Source organism: Eumetopias jubatus, unplaced genomic scaffold (assembly GCF_037043125.1).
Source record: "Eumetopias jubatus isolate StellerSeaLion01/CBP00866 unplaced genomic scaffold, mEumJub1_p1.0 scaffold_15, whole genome shotgun sequence".
NCBI classification, from domain to species: Eukaryota; Metazoa; Chordata; class Mammalia; order Carnivora; family Otariidae; genus Eumetopias; species Eumetopias jubatus.
The window spans coordinates 4,440,953-4,456,829 of NW_028274821.1; the positions used below are offsets into that span (position 1 = coordinate 4,440,953).

The following is a 15,877-nucleotide window of genomic DNA, read 5'->3' on the forward strand; positions in this document are numbered from 1 at the left end:
CTCCAGCCGAGGTCTGGGCGCCCGAGAGGCAGGCCAAGTGCCCGCTGCCTTATTTTACTTGCCTCACTCCTTGCTGGAAAGAGAACACACAAATATTAACAGTTTCTTCAACAAGGGGTACTCCTGCCAATTTCAAAATTGGGGAAGTTAAACTTTGAAAACTAGATTTAAACATGAGCATTTAAAATATTTTTTTAATAGGGAGAAGATAGGTATTGAAGTACCTAATGTTTTGATATCTGGGAGCATTTTATCTAAGATTTTCAGCAACCTTCTAGTGGGCAGTGTGCGTCTCTCTCATGGGTTTTCCCCCTGTATCATATGGTGGTTTGCTCATTCTGTCTTCTAAAGTTAACTTCCTAAGAGATCTGTCTCTTCCACTCCAGAATGTCGTGCCTAAGGTTCAGCTCCATTGCTTGGGGCATAAGAATATAAAATTATAAAGAACAGTAATAAAACTAGTGATGTGTGATATACATCATGTTAATACCATAAGCTTTCGACTTGGTATTTAAAAAGTAGAAAATAAGCTTCCCCACTTTGGAGGTGACAAAATGATAAAATTCCATTTTGGGGAGTGTGTGGGTTTCCAGCTTAACTAATATTAAGTAATTAAGGGAGAGAAAATAAATGGACCAACGTCTCCGTGGCCAGGGACCTCGAGTGGGGCTCCTTCTCTGGGTAACTGCCCTGTGCAGACCCCTGCCACTTGGGTCACAGTGATCTGTCCCTGAGGCCCCAGGCGGTCCCTTCAGCCCCGGGCCCCCTCCAGGCGGCAAGTGGGCCCGTCCTGTGGGGAAAGCTGTCCTGGAGTGCGCAGTGGCCCTGGGGGGGGATAGGATGGGGGTCGGTCTCCCCTGGGGGGTGCTACACCCCCTGAGTCCCTGCACCACACCCCCCAAGTCTCCACACCCTCTCCCGGAAGGAGTGCCCGTGCCCCCCTAAGTCCCCATGCTCTACCCCTGGAGGAGTCCCCCAGCCCCACGCACCACACACCGGGCTTTCAGGCCCTGCCCCAGCCCTCCCACGGCCACCCCGATGGGCCACAGCCTGCACCTCCTGCTGGGAAGGGCCAGTGGCAGATGCAAGCACTGAAGTTGCCCCAGGTGGGGGAATCCTGGCCTGGCCCCGAAGCACTCCTGTTCCCAGTCACCAGACACGTGTCATCCCCTGGGCCTGTTTCCCCCGCCGTGAGCTGGGGATTCCTTGAGAATGTGGTTAGAGAAGGTAACCATAGCAGCTTCTCTGCAGAATCTCATCCTGTGTCACCCCTTCCGTGTCTCCGCCCCGCCCCAATTCCATCAGTTTCCTAGTAAAAACAGCATACAAATGGAATCTTTGGCCAGATTCACACCTAGAGGGAAAAAGAAAGAAAGAAGAAACAACAGATCATAAAGGAGGGTCTGATTTCACCCAGGTGTGATTTGGTTCCTCCAGGAGAACACAGTGACAGGACATGATGTTCCGTGAGCAGTTTTATCAAAGTGGCCCTGCACCGTGGGCCTCACAAAATACCCAGCACAAAAATCATGCCATGAAATCTGTTACAGAGAGAGAGAGAGAGATGCCACTTCTTGACTGCTAGATCACGGGATCCTGTCTCCTTGACCCATCTCCTGACTCCTGAGTCATCCTTCCTCGGGATCTTGGTGTTTGTGCAAGAGAAGGGGCAGCTCCCGGGCCCCCCATCTCCTTGGACTCGGACCCGTAGTTATGGTGGGTCACCCTTCCACCGAGTATCTGATCCCTTCTGAGATAGAAGTGGAGAGGAGCTTCCCTTCCTCGAAAGGCTCCCTGGGACCTGGGTCCAAAGGGAAGCAAGAGGAAAACAGACCCAGCACTGCTGTGTCCAGTTACAGGGTCTTGCTTAGGCGCCTGGGTGGCTCAGTCGGTGAAGCGTCTGCCTTCGGCTCAGGTCGTGATCCTAGGGCCCTGCTTCTCCCTCTCCTCCCCGCTCATGCTCTATCTCTCTCTCTCTCTCTCAAAATAAATATATAAAATCCAATTACAGGATCTTACAATCACTTAAATTAAAAAAAAAAAAAAGTTCATCGGGACCAATAGTGACAAACTTACTTCGCACAAGAGAGAGAAAGAAAAACGCAGACTTCCCTGGGCATGTGGTTGTGTCGAAACCTCATTCCGTCTTGGTTGTGGAAATGGTGGTACCGGTGGGGGAGGGCACCTGCCGTGGGCAGCTCACACACAGTGCACGTGGCTCTCCGTGGACAGTGGGATTGATCTCTCACTGGGGCAAGAAACGAAGGCAGTCGGTTCTTAATCACCCTCCACCCCACAAGATGATAGCCACCTTCTGTTTCCCGGGATTATGGTCAGCGGGTAGGGCTGGTGACATCTCTACTTTTGGGATTTTATTCAGGTCGACTTTGTTGTCAAGGACACGATCGACGATGGAAATTTGCCCTGAGAAAAGATTAAACCTTCTGCACGGGGAATGGAATTCTCAGTCCCTTAGCTCAACCCAGGGATTGTGCTACTAATATGCTCCCATGTTTGTTCACTCTTTCAGATTCTAGAAGATGCAGTGACGCTCCCACTAAGGGAGCTGTTGCTTTGTGTATTTATCTGCCCTGCTTGGTGTGTAAACATCTGTGGCTTTTCGACTGTTTCATGGAGCCCTGCATTATCTCTGAGTACTTCTGGCCGTAAGTCCCACCATATTTAACCCCGACAGTGACCCTCTTCTGTTTTTCTCTGTGTTTTTAATCCATCTTTCTGACCAGAGGCAAGTCACTTCACCTTTCTCGGGGGAGGGCTGGGTGCGCTGAGGATCTCTGCCAGAGGCACACGTGGAACCTTCCGGCTGTGTTTGGGGGGGGGATCCCCAGTCCTTCAGCGACATGAGTCACTGAGGGGATAACTTCTGAAGGAATGCCAGCCCACACCATGAGCCCCTTTCATCCCATATCAATACTGGCGTCTACCTCTTCATCGGGATGAGGACTGGTCCTGAGATTTTTCGTGGGAGTGGAGAGGTCATCTTAAAAATCTCAACAATTTCATTCCATGGCATTTATCCCGGGTTGATTTTCAAAAATGCACGTGCACTGGAATTCATGCAGACCTGACCAAGACCCGTGGCCACAGAGCCTTGTGTGTGACGGTTTCCTACCGGGCTCAAGGACAGAGAGAGGGGCTTCTGGTGGAATGTGCAACTTTGTTCCCCCAGTGTCCACGTGTGGGCATAGAGAGTTCCAGAAGTCAACTGGTGGGTTAGAAGAAAGCACAGGGGCATCAGAACGGACAGGTCTGTAAGGTCAAACAGAAGTGGACACAGAGAGAAAGGGGAGGGCAAAGCAGACCCTGCGGGTTTGGGGAAGGCGGAGGCAGCCACGTATCTGGTGTTTCTCTGTGCCAGGCATGTTGTAGGTCATGGTTTTGTGGACAAGAATGTCCACTGCCACATTATAATTGCATTCACAAATAGCTGAGTACTAAAAAATAATCTAGAAGTGGAGAACTTCACTTAGCAGAAATTCGCCATGAGGATTGTTAGAAAGCAAAGCAATCAATGAGCAAAGAACTGCAACTCCTCAGGGTGAATGGGGACGTGTGTGTTCGGGGGGGCGTGTCAGACCTCTGGGGAGGGTGGCGGTGGGGGACACAGTAGCTACTTCGAGTTCGAGAATCTGGGAGAGGACTTTTAGGAGGGATTCTTGATACTTTCTTGATCCCCCGTTGTCCTTTCTCGACTTGTTCCCCGTTTGCTGGGACACGGCCTTATGTGACTTCTTAGCAAAGGGGAGGCGTGCCAACCACGTTCCAGGTCCTCACTGCCGTCTGTCCTGACACGTGATTGGGGAGAAGTCGTTAAACCCCTTACTGAGGGTCACACTGGGCATCGCAGGGGGGAATGGCCGCATCTTCCCTCTGCTGCCTCCAGCGATTCCCTTCTGGCTCCAAATGTACAGAGTCTGCCCAACAAAGCCCAGGCGTCACCGCAGCCCTGGGGAGGCAGCCGTGAGAGGGAGAAAACCCCTGCCTTGGGGACTTCACCTCTTGTAATCCCCCCTTTGCAGGACGGAACCGACCTGTGGTCGGAGAGGTCCCTGGAACACAGTTTTCTCCGCTGACTGATATTTATGTTTACGCCCCACCGCACTTACACCGGTGCCCCAAGGAGATGCCCTGCTCCGTCCTTTTATTCTGCCTGCAAACCAAAATTATTTTTAGGCACACAGATACAGAAGGATCTCAGTGGATTGATTAGTTTGTTTTCTAGTGGCCTCTAGCGGCCTTTGTCAGAGTTGCATCTTGGTCGGTGGGTTGGAGAGCCCCCATGACTGGCCAGGACAGGCAGAGAACACCCCCAGGTTGGGACGCGCGCCCACCTCAGCTGCCCTCGGGGGGCTCACAGCCCCGCTGCAAGGACACCACACCCCTGCACAGCTAACCCTGTGAGGGTAACACTGGCTTCCTGTCCCCACAGAAGTCAAAACTGCTCACTACCCGTCTCTTTCTGCCTCTCCCCGTGATTCTGAGACCCCCCCGCCCCGACCTTGCGAACGGGAAATTCATGGTTTGTAGGGAGGAATGTACGTTGTTAATACAGCGAACGTCTGGGTTTTCTGTTATTCTGTCTTGCATGAGCGGACGTCTGTGTGGCTACACACCTGCTTGGTGTTGTTTCCAACCAAAGCGAGGGGGAAAGCCGTCGCTGGTCACAAGGAAAGGAACTTGGAAGGCAAACCTTTTTAGAGGTTTCTTGGTCACAGTTATTTCTTAGAGGCACATTTGGTGAGTAAAGACCAGATTAATTAGACTGCCCAGTCCTGCCAAGGAGTCTCTCCACAGGCTGCCGGGTTTTCTTCAGACAACCGAGTATCACGGACATTCGAGAACGTGTGTGGCTTCGGGGTCCGTCTGCTGGAACCACCTGGTTCTTTGCCTGACCCGCTCGCTCCAGTGGGGGGAACTGCAGGCTGCCACCAGCGTTTGTCACCGAATAATCTAATGATCTCGCCTCAGGTCAGCTTGGAGAGTGTCTTGTGTGGTCTCTGTGGCCCACTGCAGGTGGGGCAGAATGTGTCACCCACAGTTCGATCCACACATGCTTGGGGTAACCGTGTTAACGGTCATAGATCCAGAGCAGAGCTTTCCACTAAGCACTCTTGTTTTCCTTCCGCATATCAGGTTCCCATGCTTCGTTCTTGTAGCAAAAAAATGACCCCCCAGGTATAATCAAGTTAATGAAACTTATTAAGAGAATAAATGCCCTGAATATGCATGTTTCTAGGACCCACAGAATCAATCCAGGTCTTCTTAGATCACTGCACACCATAACGTTTCTCTTATGCTAAGGAAATCCACACGGAGGGCTATTTGAAGTAACTAGAAATGTACTCTTGTTGGATAATAATTAAAACTCCAAGAACATTTACCTGCGAGAAAAGGAAAAGCCAAGCTCTCCCGGTGAGACAGGGACCTTGCAGATGGAGCTTCCAGGAGCCCGAAGCTCCTCTGCCCCCTCCAGGGACAGGGGGGCGCACACCGAACATCTATTCTACCACAGGAGCCTGTGAGCACAGATGTGAAAAGGCAACAACTCTGATGATTGCAAAGAAAGATACAGAGCCATTTTGTGCTCCTACTCAGCTCCTGCTTCTTCGTGCTGGGTCTCCTTGACATGCGCTTTGGCATCAGCTTGAGAGAGTAGGACCGTGGAGGCCAGGTCACGGTGCGCCCTCACCTCCTCCTCCCTCTGGCCCGGGTCAAAGCAGCCGAAGGAAAGGCAAGTGTCGGGGAGGCTGGCCTGGGGTCTGGGGGCAGGCAGCGCCCAGGCAGGCAGAGGAGGACCTCCTGGGAGGGCTGGCTCACGGGGCACGGTGGGGTGGTCTCGGGAGAAGAGCCATAAGGACGGGCTCCTAACCTTTTCTGCACCACAGACAGACCCCTTTGCACCTGGGTCCCTTTTAATGCAGAAAACGAAACACTCCAATCATACAGAAAACATCTATATTGAAATGATAAAGCATTTCTTAAAACCAAGTTAGGATGGGATACGTGTGTTCCTGTATTCACTCGGTAACGGGATTCTGCAGCAGGCCTGCTGATGGGTATAATCTTGGAGCAGTCGTGAGCAAAACCAAACGTTGGGGCATCTGCCACACGGCAGGGGTTTTGGAGAAGACGCGATTCTCACTAGCAGCCAGCCGTGAGTGCGAAGAATACTTCTTGGGTTTTCCCTGCACTTATGATAAGAGGAAATGCTACATTTCACTCAGAGGTTAGTGAAAATAAACATGTGACTTCCCCACCACCTTCACAGGCAGGTCTGGGGGGGGTCTGGGGCCCCAGGATAGGGCCTTGCCACCGTGTTCCGAGATCCAGGGAATGCTGGGGTCTCTAGATGAAAGCAGAGCCTCCACAGAAAGACCCCGGGAACCTACAGTCTTCACAAGCTCTGGAAGACAGTGGGCAACCCACCCGCCAGCGTGCTCAGGATGGAGGGGGAGGCTTCTGTCCTTCATCATTTGCAAATGCAGGGACCCGATCTAATGATACCTGAGGGACCCTCGTCGGTCGCCCCAGCTGGGTTCTGCCCAAGGCATCACCAAATGGCAGGGACTGTCCCCCGGGAAGACTTAGCCTGTTCTCACAGTATTTCTTGTTCAATAACTTTCCTCCTGAGAAAGTGGGAATGTTTCCTGTCTGGTTCACCACTGAATCCAGCCATCAGGACATGTTCGCGAAGTACGTGTGGAATGACCATACGAACACATAAGTGAAGGGCGTTTGGGGGGAACCGATACGCCATCCACAGGACTTGCCCTGCACCTTCAACCCTTTCTTTCATCTAAGTGATGCTTTATTTTAATATTCTTGAAAGTGGATGGCTCTCATTAAAGCCAAGGAAAACAAAACAAACTGAAGATAACGAGGGCTGGCGAAGAGGCACTGAAACTTTAGTCATCAGTGTTTGCTGGTGGGAAGGTAAAATGGTGCAGCCTCTTTGGAGAAGAGTTTGGGAAATTTCTTAGAAAGACCATTGATTTATCCTATGACCCAGCAATTCCCCTCCTAGGAACCGACCTGAGAGAAATGAAAACCCATGTCCACATATGAACCTGTGCAAATGTTCATAGCAGCAGTATTCAGAATATCCAAAAACTGGAAAATTTAAAACGTCCATGGACAGATGAAGGAATAAACAAATACAGTGCATCCATATATAATGGAATACTACACAGCAATAAAGTGAACTTCTGGTAATGCACTACAACATGGATGAATCTCTGCTGTTTTGTTCACTGAAAGAAGCCAGAAGCAAAATGCTACATATTGTAGAATTCCATTTACATAAAATGTCCAGAAAAGGCCAATCCACTGAGACAGAAAGCAGCAGAAAGCTCAGGGCTGACAAGCATGAACGATCTGTGTGAGGGCATAGAAAATGTTCTAAGATTAGGTTACGGTGGAGGCTGCACACTCTGCAAATTTACTAAAAATCACTGGATTGTACAGTTGGAGTGGCTGAATTTTATGGGAGTAAATTACAGCACAATGAAGTTGTTAAAAACAAACAAAAAAAAAAGTGATAGTCCAGCGGAGACTGAGGGAGCCTCAAGATCTTAACCTGAAGGAAAGGCAAGTGCCTTCTCTGGAGCCCAGAACGAAGTCCCTGTTACAAAATGCTGTGGGTCTCGCCAGGGTGAGAAATGTACTCACTGTGCAGTAACTGAGTGAAACCAAAGCAAAAAAGAAATACAATATTGGAAGAGCACTGCTGTCTGAAGCGTGACCCCGTGAGCCTGGGCTCATGTCCTTCTCCGTAGGAGTGACAGCTAGGCTACATCCACACTCCCTCCAGCTGGACAAAGCATCACTCCTATTTCAAGCGCCAATCGCTGTGTGCTCATGAAGCACCAGGCCAGCAAGTCCTTAGTCTCTACTATTTGGGCGACTGATGAGGGAGAGGGGGCGAGGTGGGAGCAGGGCGGACCTTGCCAAGGTGACCCTGGCTCGTGGTGGTGAGGTTTCCAGATGGGACCCTGACCTGTTTACTCGGACACAATGTCCTTCGTCAAAGCTCACCTCAGGAAAGGTTTTAAATGTTCCTGTAAGCATCCCGCACAGGAACGACGTCTGTGTAAGATCCCTTTTAAACAAAGTCGCCCCCAAATAGGCATCAACAATGAATTTCGAGGACGAACCTAAATGCAAAAGGAGCCTATTTAATCAACGCTTCCGTGTGGAGAGAGGCCAGAAGCTTCCTGGCTGCAGAGGAGGAGCTACTGTATACTGTGGGCATTTAGCCAAACTTCTAAAATTAGTACAGAAAAGTTAGCCACTGCTCTGACAGGCTGTTTCAGCAAGACTCATTTATCAAAAAATATCAGGACTGCAAAAGCTATTGGTGCCTTCGTGTGGCTTCATTAAACTAATTACACTTACCTGAGCCGCTCAGGAGTGGTGCAACCTCCCTCCATGGGGTGGACAGGGCACGCGGCCGGGGGACAGCTCATGCGGTTGTGATCTGAACCCTGCCACTCGGCTCTAAGATCGGTTGTTCGGGAGCATCCTGACGAAGTCACGGTTCAACGAGCTTCAGAAACGGAGTGATCTTCCTGCAGATGCAGAGGACTTCACAGTTACAGTGATTTGCAACAAACAAGTGCTATACTGAGCCAGAGAGCAAAATCCCCCAGATCAAAACCTCTCCTGCTCTGCAAAAAACCCTGCAAACGTTTCTGCAGGACTTCTGCTGGGGGCTGCACGGTGCTGCGAACAGGATCCCCGGGTCCCTGTCCGGGCGGTAAGCTGAGGTGGTGGCCATGCCCGCGGAGAGGGCAGCCAGGTGGCTAGTTCCCATTTTCCACTCTCAGGTGCCAGCCCAACGGTTAAACCATCAGGTGCACCAAATGAGGGGTAAGATTAAGTTCCTCTTTCCGATCAGTGGAAATGAGAAGTAGCTCCATTTAACCCCGAGCTCTCCAACTATGCAGTGTGGCCCACCCTGGCCAGGAGTGGGGCTCTGGGGGGCTCCCGTCCCGACCCCGATCACGCTGCTTCCTCTGCCAAGCACAGGAGAGTCCCCCCGGTTTCAGGATACACATTCAGACATGTGAGTTCTTTATCGACCTATGCGGCTCTATGCGTGAGCCGCATTACGCCAAAGCCATGGGTGAGGGGCGCACGGGCTAGCCCTGAGGTTCAGGATGACCTGAGGTCCTACACAATCAGGATCGTCAGTTCTGGGCTTGGGTGGCTCGCCCGGGACCCTGAGCACAGAAACATCAGCACCAGCTGGGCACGTGTATGTGCGCAGTCTTGGGCACCCCCCGACCTGCCTGGGAGCGGAGCCTGCAACACACACGATGCAAATTCCCAGGGAGCCTCACCGGCCCCAGGGCCGTGGGCCCCCTCCAGTCAGCACCAGCAGACTCTTCGGCTGGCGCTGGGGGCCTTGCTGCTGGCAGAAGCTCCTCTGGGTGTCTCACCCCGCTTGTGCTGTGTTGCAGGGGAGCCCCGGCCCCTGGGGTGCCCAGGGTTCAGATGAAGTGCCAAGGGAGCAGAGACACAGGCGGCCCTGGGCGGGTGGTGAAGGTGGCCCATTCACGCTCCCGGCCTCCCCCCACAGCCCTGCTCCAGGGCCAGGCTCCAGGTCGGGAACTGTCAGGGGCCCTGGGACCTCAGAGGAGGGAGGTTAAAACCAAAGACCAACTTCACATCATCTGCAATGAATTCACCTCTGAGACCCTAACAGAGAAGCAATGGGGTGTGTTTCCATCATTTGCCCGCCAGTGTAGATCCACACTCAGACGGAGTCGCTGGTCCCGGACGAGACCCCCCAAGCCCACAGCAAGCACTCAGCCCACGCCGTCACTCTTCGGTCATGCAGCACCTCGGCTGCCTGACGTCCTCATACCCTGCAGAGAGCCGACCCAAAGTTCTGTTTCACTTTATTGGATACACCAGGTATGGGAGTTACAAGTGAGATCTATCGGTGTGCTGGCCTGTGAGCCTTCTCTCCCACCAGCTCTGAAATGAACGGACCTCGCCTACATCCGGTACAAATACAAGCAAACCAAAATACAATCAGGTGGCGTCCCAAAGTGGGTAACGTAAACAGTTAAATTACTTAAGCTCACAATACTTCAATGAAAATGGCATACACAACCATATAAATTACATTTCAGGTCTGTACATGATTCTAAAGAAACAAAATAACAATACTGTGCTCTGTACAACAGTGCTCCTAACATTCCAACCCCAAGAAACGCTTTCCCCTGAATTCCAGAAAAGTGGGCAAAATACACATGCAGGATAATTAAAATCATTTCACCAAAAAATACAAAATCGCACTGGTTTCTTTTAAGGCACATTTTCATGGAAGGCACAGAGAACTCCCGTCTCAGAAGCCCCGTGCTCATGGGACCCTGGAGGGAGGCAGCATCCTGTTCCCGCGAACCCTGGGAGGTGGTGGCGGCGGGGAGACTGTCACTGGCGGGGGCGGCAGGGTGAAAACACGTCTCTCCCATCCTCAAACAGGCTGCCCTGCAGGCCCTGCAGGCCCGTTTTCCCAAAGTTGCCCCACATCCGCTCCATACGCAAGGTGGAGGGAAGATGGCGCCTACTTTCCTGCCAAGCGCAGGCACCGCTCACTGCCGATCTCCCTCGGGAAATGCGGGCAGCGTAGGGGGTCACCGTGCATCCTGCTGGGCCACCACCCCCGCCTGGTCAGGCCCTCCGAGCACCAGTGGCCCGATCGGCACAGGAGGACCACAGAGGAGTAGACGGTGCACAGTGAGACTGCACACCAGCGCCCCCAGCCCGGTGCCCGGGGCTCAAGCTGCCCCCGCGTGCCCGGCGGCCCCGCGCCCCTCAGGCTTCCAGCTGGACCTCGGCCTCGTCCACCTGCAGAGTGTCATTGTCCCCCAGCAGCTCGGTCTCCGGGACAGAGCCGTCCTCCTCCTCCGCCGCTTCCTGCACGGGGCTCTGGGCCGCATCCTCCGGGGCGTTGCGTGCGTCCTCGGTGGCCTCCGGGAGCAGGGCGGCCCTGTCAGCCATGGACGTGTTGGAGGGCGCAGTGGTGACGTAGCCCGTGCTGGTGGAGCCGCTGCCACTGTGGTGGGAGCCAGGCTTGGGGACCACCTGGGCAGGCACCTGCTGCGGGGCCATCTGCATGGGGATCTGGACCGGGTAGAAGTTGGGCAGGTAGGCCCCGTAGGCCGGCACTGGCTGGTACCCATTGACAGGGATGTAGAGCTGGGGAGGGGGCACCATGGGCCTGATCTGGCCTTTCATGGGGATGAACGGGGGCTGCGGGAAGGGCTGGGCCTTCTGCTTGGGGCCCCCGTAGCGGGCATTGCTGACGTTGCTGACGGGGCTGGTGCTCAGGGAGCTGGTCTGCGTGGCGTTGCTGGCCCCCGAGGTCTGCGCCGAGCTATTGTAGGTGGACAGGTTGCCCCAGGCCCGGAGCCTGCTGTGGATGTCCTTGAAGCGGGGCCGCCGGCTGGGGACCTCGTGCCAGCACTCGATCATCAGGGCGTACACCCAGGCAGGGCAGTCGTCCGGGCAAGGCAGCACCTGCCGGCCGCGGACCATGTCCACCACGTCCTGGTTGGAGTGGCCGCAGTAGGGCTGCAGCCCGTAGCTGAAGACCTCCCACAGGACCACACCGTACGACCAGATGTCCGAGTCTACGGAGAACTTGCCGTACGTGATGGCCTCGGGGGACATCCAGCGGATGGGCAGCAGTGCGCTCCCTATCAGCTTGTAGTAGTCGGCCGAGTACACCTCACGGAACAGCCCCAGGTCCGAGATCTTCACGCTCAGCTTGTCATACACGAGGACATTGCGGGTGGCCAGGTCCTTGTGGACCACGTGGTGGCTGGACAGGTACTCCATGCCCGAGGCGATCTGCGCCACAACATGCACGAAGTCGGGCGGCTCCAGGGCGGACTTCACCGTGCGGTCGTCGTCCGTGCTGCCCACGTCCGAGTGCGGCGAGCGCATGACCAGGAACTCGTGGAGGTCCCCGTGCGAGCAGTAGCTGAACACCATGCTAAGCGGCTGCTCCTTGGTCACCACCCCCAGCAGGCAGACGATGTTGGGGTGCTGCAGCCGAGCCCGCAGCATGGCCTCATGCCGGAACTCCTCCCGCAGCGGCCCCTCCGCTTTGTCCTTCAGTGTCTTGATGGCCACAGCCTGGCTCTGCTCCCCCGGGGCCGGGCCAAACAGGTGGCCTTTGTAGACCTTCCCAAACCGGTCCTCCCCGAGCTCCTCCATGAACCTCACCGATGACAAGCTGATCTCCTTGAGCTTGGCCTGCCAACAAGAAAAGCCCCAGTGAAACACTTCTGTCCCCACAGCAGGGGAAGGACAAGCCGGGCAGCTGGGAGGGGAGCCCAGAGGGCGGTCCCAGAGCCGCCCGCTAGCACAGTCCTGCCCACCCCAGGCTCAGCCTGCCCTGCACCCCACTCTCTGCTCTTAAACATGCTCCGACACCGTGAGGCTGCCTGAAAAACTTCAACGGGTCCCAACCAGGCTGCAAAGTATGTCCCGCAAATACTCGAGAGACACCATTGCAGGGTGTGCGTGCACACCTGCTCACACTCAAGCACAGACACACACAGCCACGCGGCGCTCCACTGTCCCGGAGGCACCCCGGGACTCCCCCGGCTGTGTCCCCCACCAACGTGTTTCTCTTGAACCCTGCCGTGCACTTCCCCCGATTTCTGCCACTTTTGGAGCCTAGGCTAGCTGTTTCCCAGCTGTTCCTCAGAGGGCCCATTTCACCGCTTCTTCTTGATTAGATATATTGTGACAGAAGCACCACAGGGTGAAATCAATCCGAACCTCCCACACCTTCTGTGTGTCCTGCCGGTCCTGCTCAGAGGCTCCCGGATCCAGGGGCTCCTGCATCGCCTCCCCCCCTACGCCCAGCAAACACGCAGCGACTCCCGGCTACAGAGCTGAGTCCACTCTCCCCTGACCACCTTGGAGATCCCCTTCAGAGCCCAGATGGGACTGATTTTCCCCCAAAGCTTGCAAGTAATGTAAATGCCCCTTCCCGTAAGCCCAGCAGGCCGGGACAGACTCTCTCCTGTGACGTATCTCAGGGTGTTCTCGCTGTCCTAAGAGCTCTCGGGGCGGGGGAGGGGGTGGCCTGTCCTACCTCCACTCTAAGTCTGCAGCTCCACCCTTCCCTGAAAAGCAAAGCAAAGCAAAACCAACCCAACTCCAAACTGACCGGGAAACAGGCCCCCATCCCCTACAAGAGCCAGCCGGGCCCTTGCACAGTGGACCAATCCGAGCCCTTTTCCTTTGGTTCTCCTATGGGGAAAGCAGCAGCCCTGCAGACGCAGGACGGCGCCTTCGGGCTACTGCACCTGTCTGGGTGGAGGGAGAAGCCTAGACTCCCGGATGGGGGATTCCAACACGCCTACCACTTCCTTCCTAAGGACACAATGTCCTGACATGTCTTAGAGAAGATGCGGGAAAACAAAGGGCAGTTCAAGATGGTTATGTGTTGTGTATCGAGTAAGTCAAGAACCCGAACGTTGCGGGGGGGGGCGGCAAGCGATCTCCAGGCAGGGGCTTCGTCTGGAGGTGCGGGAGACCTGCTTGTGCTGGGTGATGAGAGGCATTTCCACGTCCTGGCTGGGTGAGGCCATCAGCTGCCGCCGCTGGGGTGTGGACGCCGAGGCCTTCTGCTTGTTCCGGCACATGCAGACCAGGAAGAAAAGGCACGCGATGACCAGGGGAATCGCGATGCTCGGAACCAAGATGTACAGAATTCCCATCCTGCTGCTGTGCTGGGGACCTGTGAACAGCAAGGTTCACAGTGTTTTAAAAACCATCCCCCGTTCCAACTCCAAGTTCTCCATCAGCCCACTCCCTCCCCCAACTGCAATGTTCAAGCACAAGGGGACAATCCCATGAGTTGCACGAAGGCGCGAAATGGCACGCCAAGCCTAAGGAAGGGTAACATACTGAAAAACACACCTCCCACTGCACGTTTGGGAGACACAATCCAAAACCGCCCCCAAGTAATCAATCAGAATACACGGCTCAAAAAACCCACCAACGCTAAGGCTCTTACAGTAATAATAACCAAGGTACTGGGATGAGAAAGGACTCTTCCTGCAACATTTTAGGTTTTTCCACATTTTGTGTATAATGAACACATACTCATTTAAGATACTAATTCAAAATGCATTTGATTTAAAAGACCACTGGTAGCCAGTGAGTTTGACCCAAGGCAGTACACCACAGGGCCATAAGCGTGCTAGAAAATGCGGCAAGTAAGATGTCCAGATTGAAGCTTCCAGATAGCTTTACGATTTTCACAGCAAGAGGCAATTCTCCGTCTCCCTCTACAGGATTCCCAGACAGGCAGAGGGGGCATGCTGGGCTGCAGCACTGTCCCAAACCCAGTGTCTGCCTGTCTGATCCAACAGCCCCACGCCACCCCCCCCCGCATCCCACCGCAGATGAAATCAATTAACACCACAGAACCCCCCTGGCTCCACCCTCGAGGCAGATGTTCTAGAAGCCTCAGGGGCAGTAGAGGCTCTGGGTCATTCCTCTGGGGAGATTCCATGCCCCTCAGGTCCAGGTCAGAGATCTGAGCACCGTCCAAACATCTGTGCGACCATTTATTTTATCATTATCTTTTCAAAATCACCAACAGATACCATGCTTATTAACAACTGCACAGTGACTATGCCCAATAGCCCATATACCAAAGACTATACCACTCTTAATAGGTTGGTGTTTGCCCGATTTTCTATGTCCAGTTTAAGGTGAGCATGAAATAAACAACCTTCAGCTATTTTGACATACAGCAGCAATAGTTTCACAGAGTTCTTTAGAATAGAATTTTAAATAGAATTCCTTTTAAATGCAATCATAGCCTCCATATTTCCCGACTGCTGGTTTTGTAGCAGAAGAATACATCTGAGACAAGGTTCCACAAGGAACAGACAGCTCCAGACATTCTGGGAGCCGCATGCAATTCCTGTTAAGGACGCATCTTGGTCATCATCTGACCCCTGCTGGGAAGCAATTAGCCTGCTTCTTACCTAGCCGCTAAAAGTGAGCCTGCAATACAAAGGCTTAGCATTTCTGCCCTGGAAGTGCAAAGCTTTTTGCAATATAAGATATTCCTAGAACTGCCAGATCAAACAGCATACATATTTTTAATGTTTTGATTTATTTTTAATTACAAAGGTAATAACTGCTCATTGTGAAAACATATTCTAACATTTCTGTAGGCCATGGGAAATCACTGCTAAAAGTTTGGTGTGTATCGTTCCAAAACTTCATCCATAACATGGAGGTGCCTATGTGTGCTCACACACACACACACACACACAGCTTTCCTTTACAAAGAAAGAGACGGAGAAGGGAAGGGAGGAGGGATCCAGACAGACGGTTGGAGGGAGGAAAAGCAAGCAGGAGTCACACAGTTATTGCCCTCGAACTTCATTCTTTCCCCAACAGGTCATCACGGACATCCTTCCTTGCAGGAAATTTTTTAAGAAAACTATAACATTCCATGAAGTAGCTTTATGATAATCTCCGGACATTCTCATTCTTATGAAATTTAGTCCTGCAATGAACACACATTCTTAAAGATACGTGTTAAAATCTGTGCTGAGTTGAGAGGAGCGGCAAATTTGGCACTGCCCAATTCTACTCCCCCGAGGTAAGGGATGCCAGTTTCCACAGCTAGCATCTGCAGGTGGAGGCTCGCCCAGCCCGGGGCCACCAGGCGGAGGTTGGCAGGGGGACGGCGAGCCTGGCTTTGCTTCACCCTTAATCTCTCCTCATCCATCTCTTCTCGGTAATGTTCCCGCAACCCACTCCCTCCAGGATCCAAAATGTAAGACTCAGAAGGCAGCCAACC

The 15,877-nt window shown here is 53.3% G+C and overlaps 1 protein-coding gene across 1 annotated transcript in view; it reads right to left on the reverse strand.

The window, feature by feature from the left end:
• Positions 1–10,845: 10,845 nt before the first annotated feature.
• ROR2 (ROR family WNT receptor 2) overlaps positions 10,846–15,877 on the reverse strand; it is a 193,218-nt gene continuing 188,186 nt past the window's right edge. The window contains exons 9-10 of the mRNA XM_088018855.1: positions 13,587–13,789; positions 10,846–12,291 (exon numbers count right to left, since the gene is read on the reverse strand). Of these exons, the coding sequence (XP_087874981.1) occupies positions 10,846–12,291; positions 13,587–13,789 (1,649 nt within the window). The remainder of the gene's footprint in view (positions 12,292–13,586; positions 13,790–15,877) is intronic.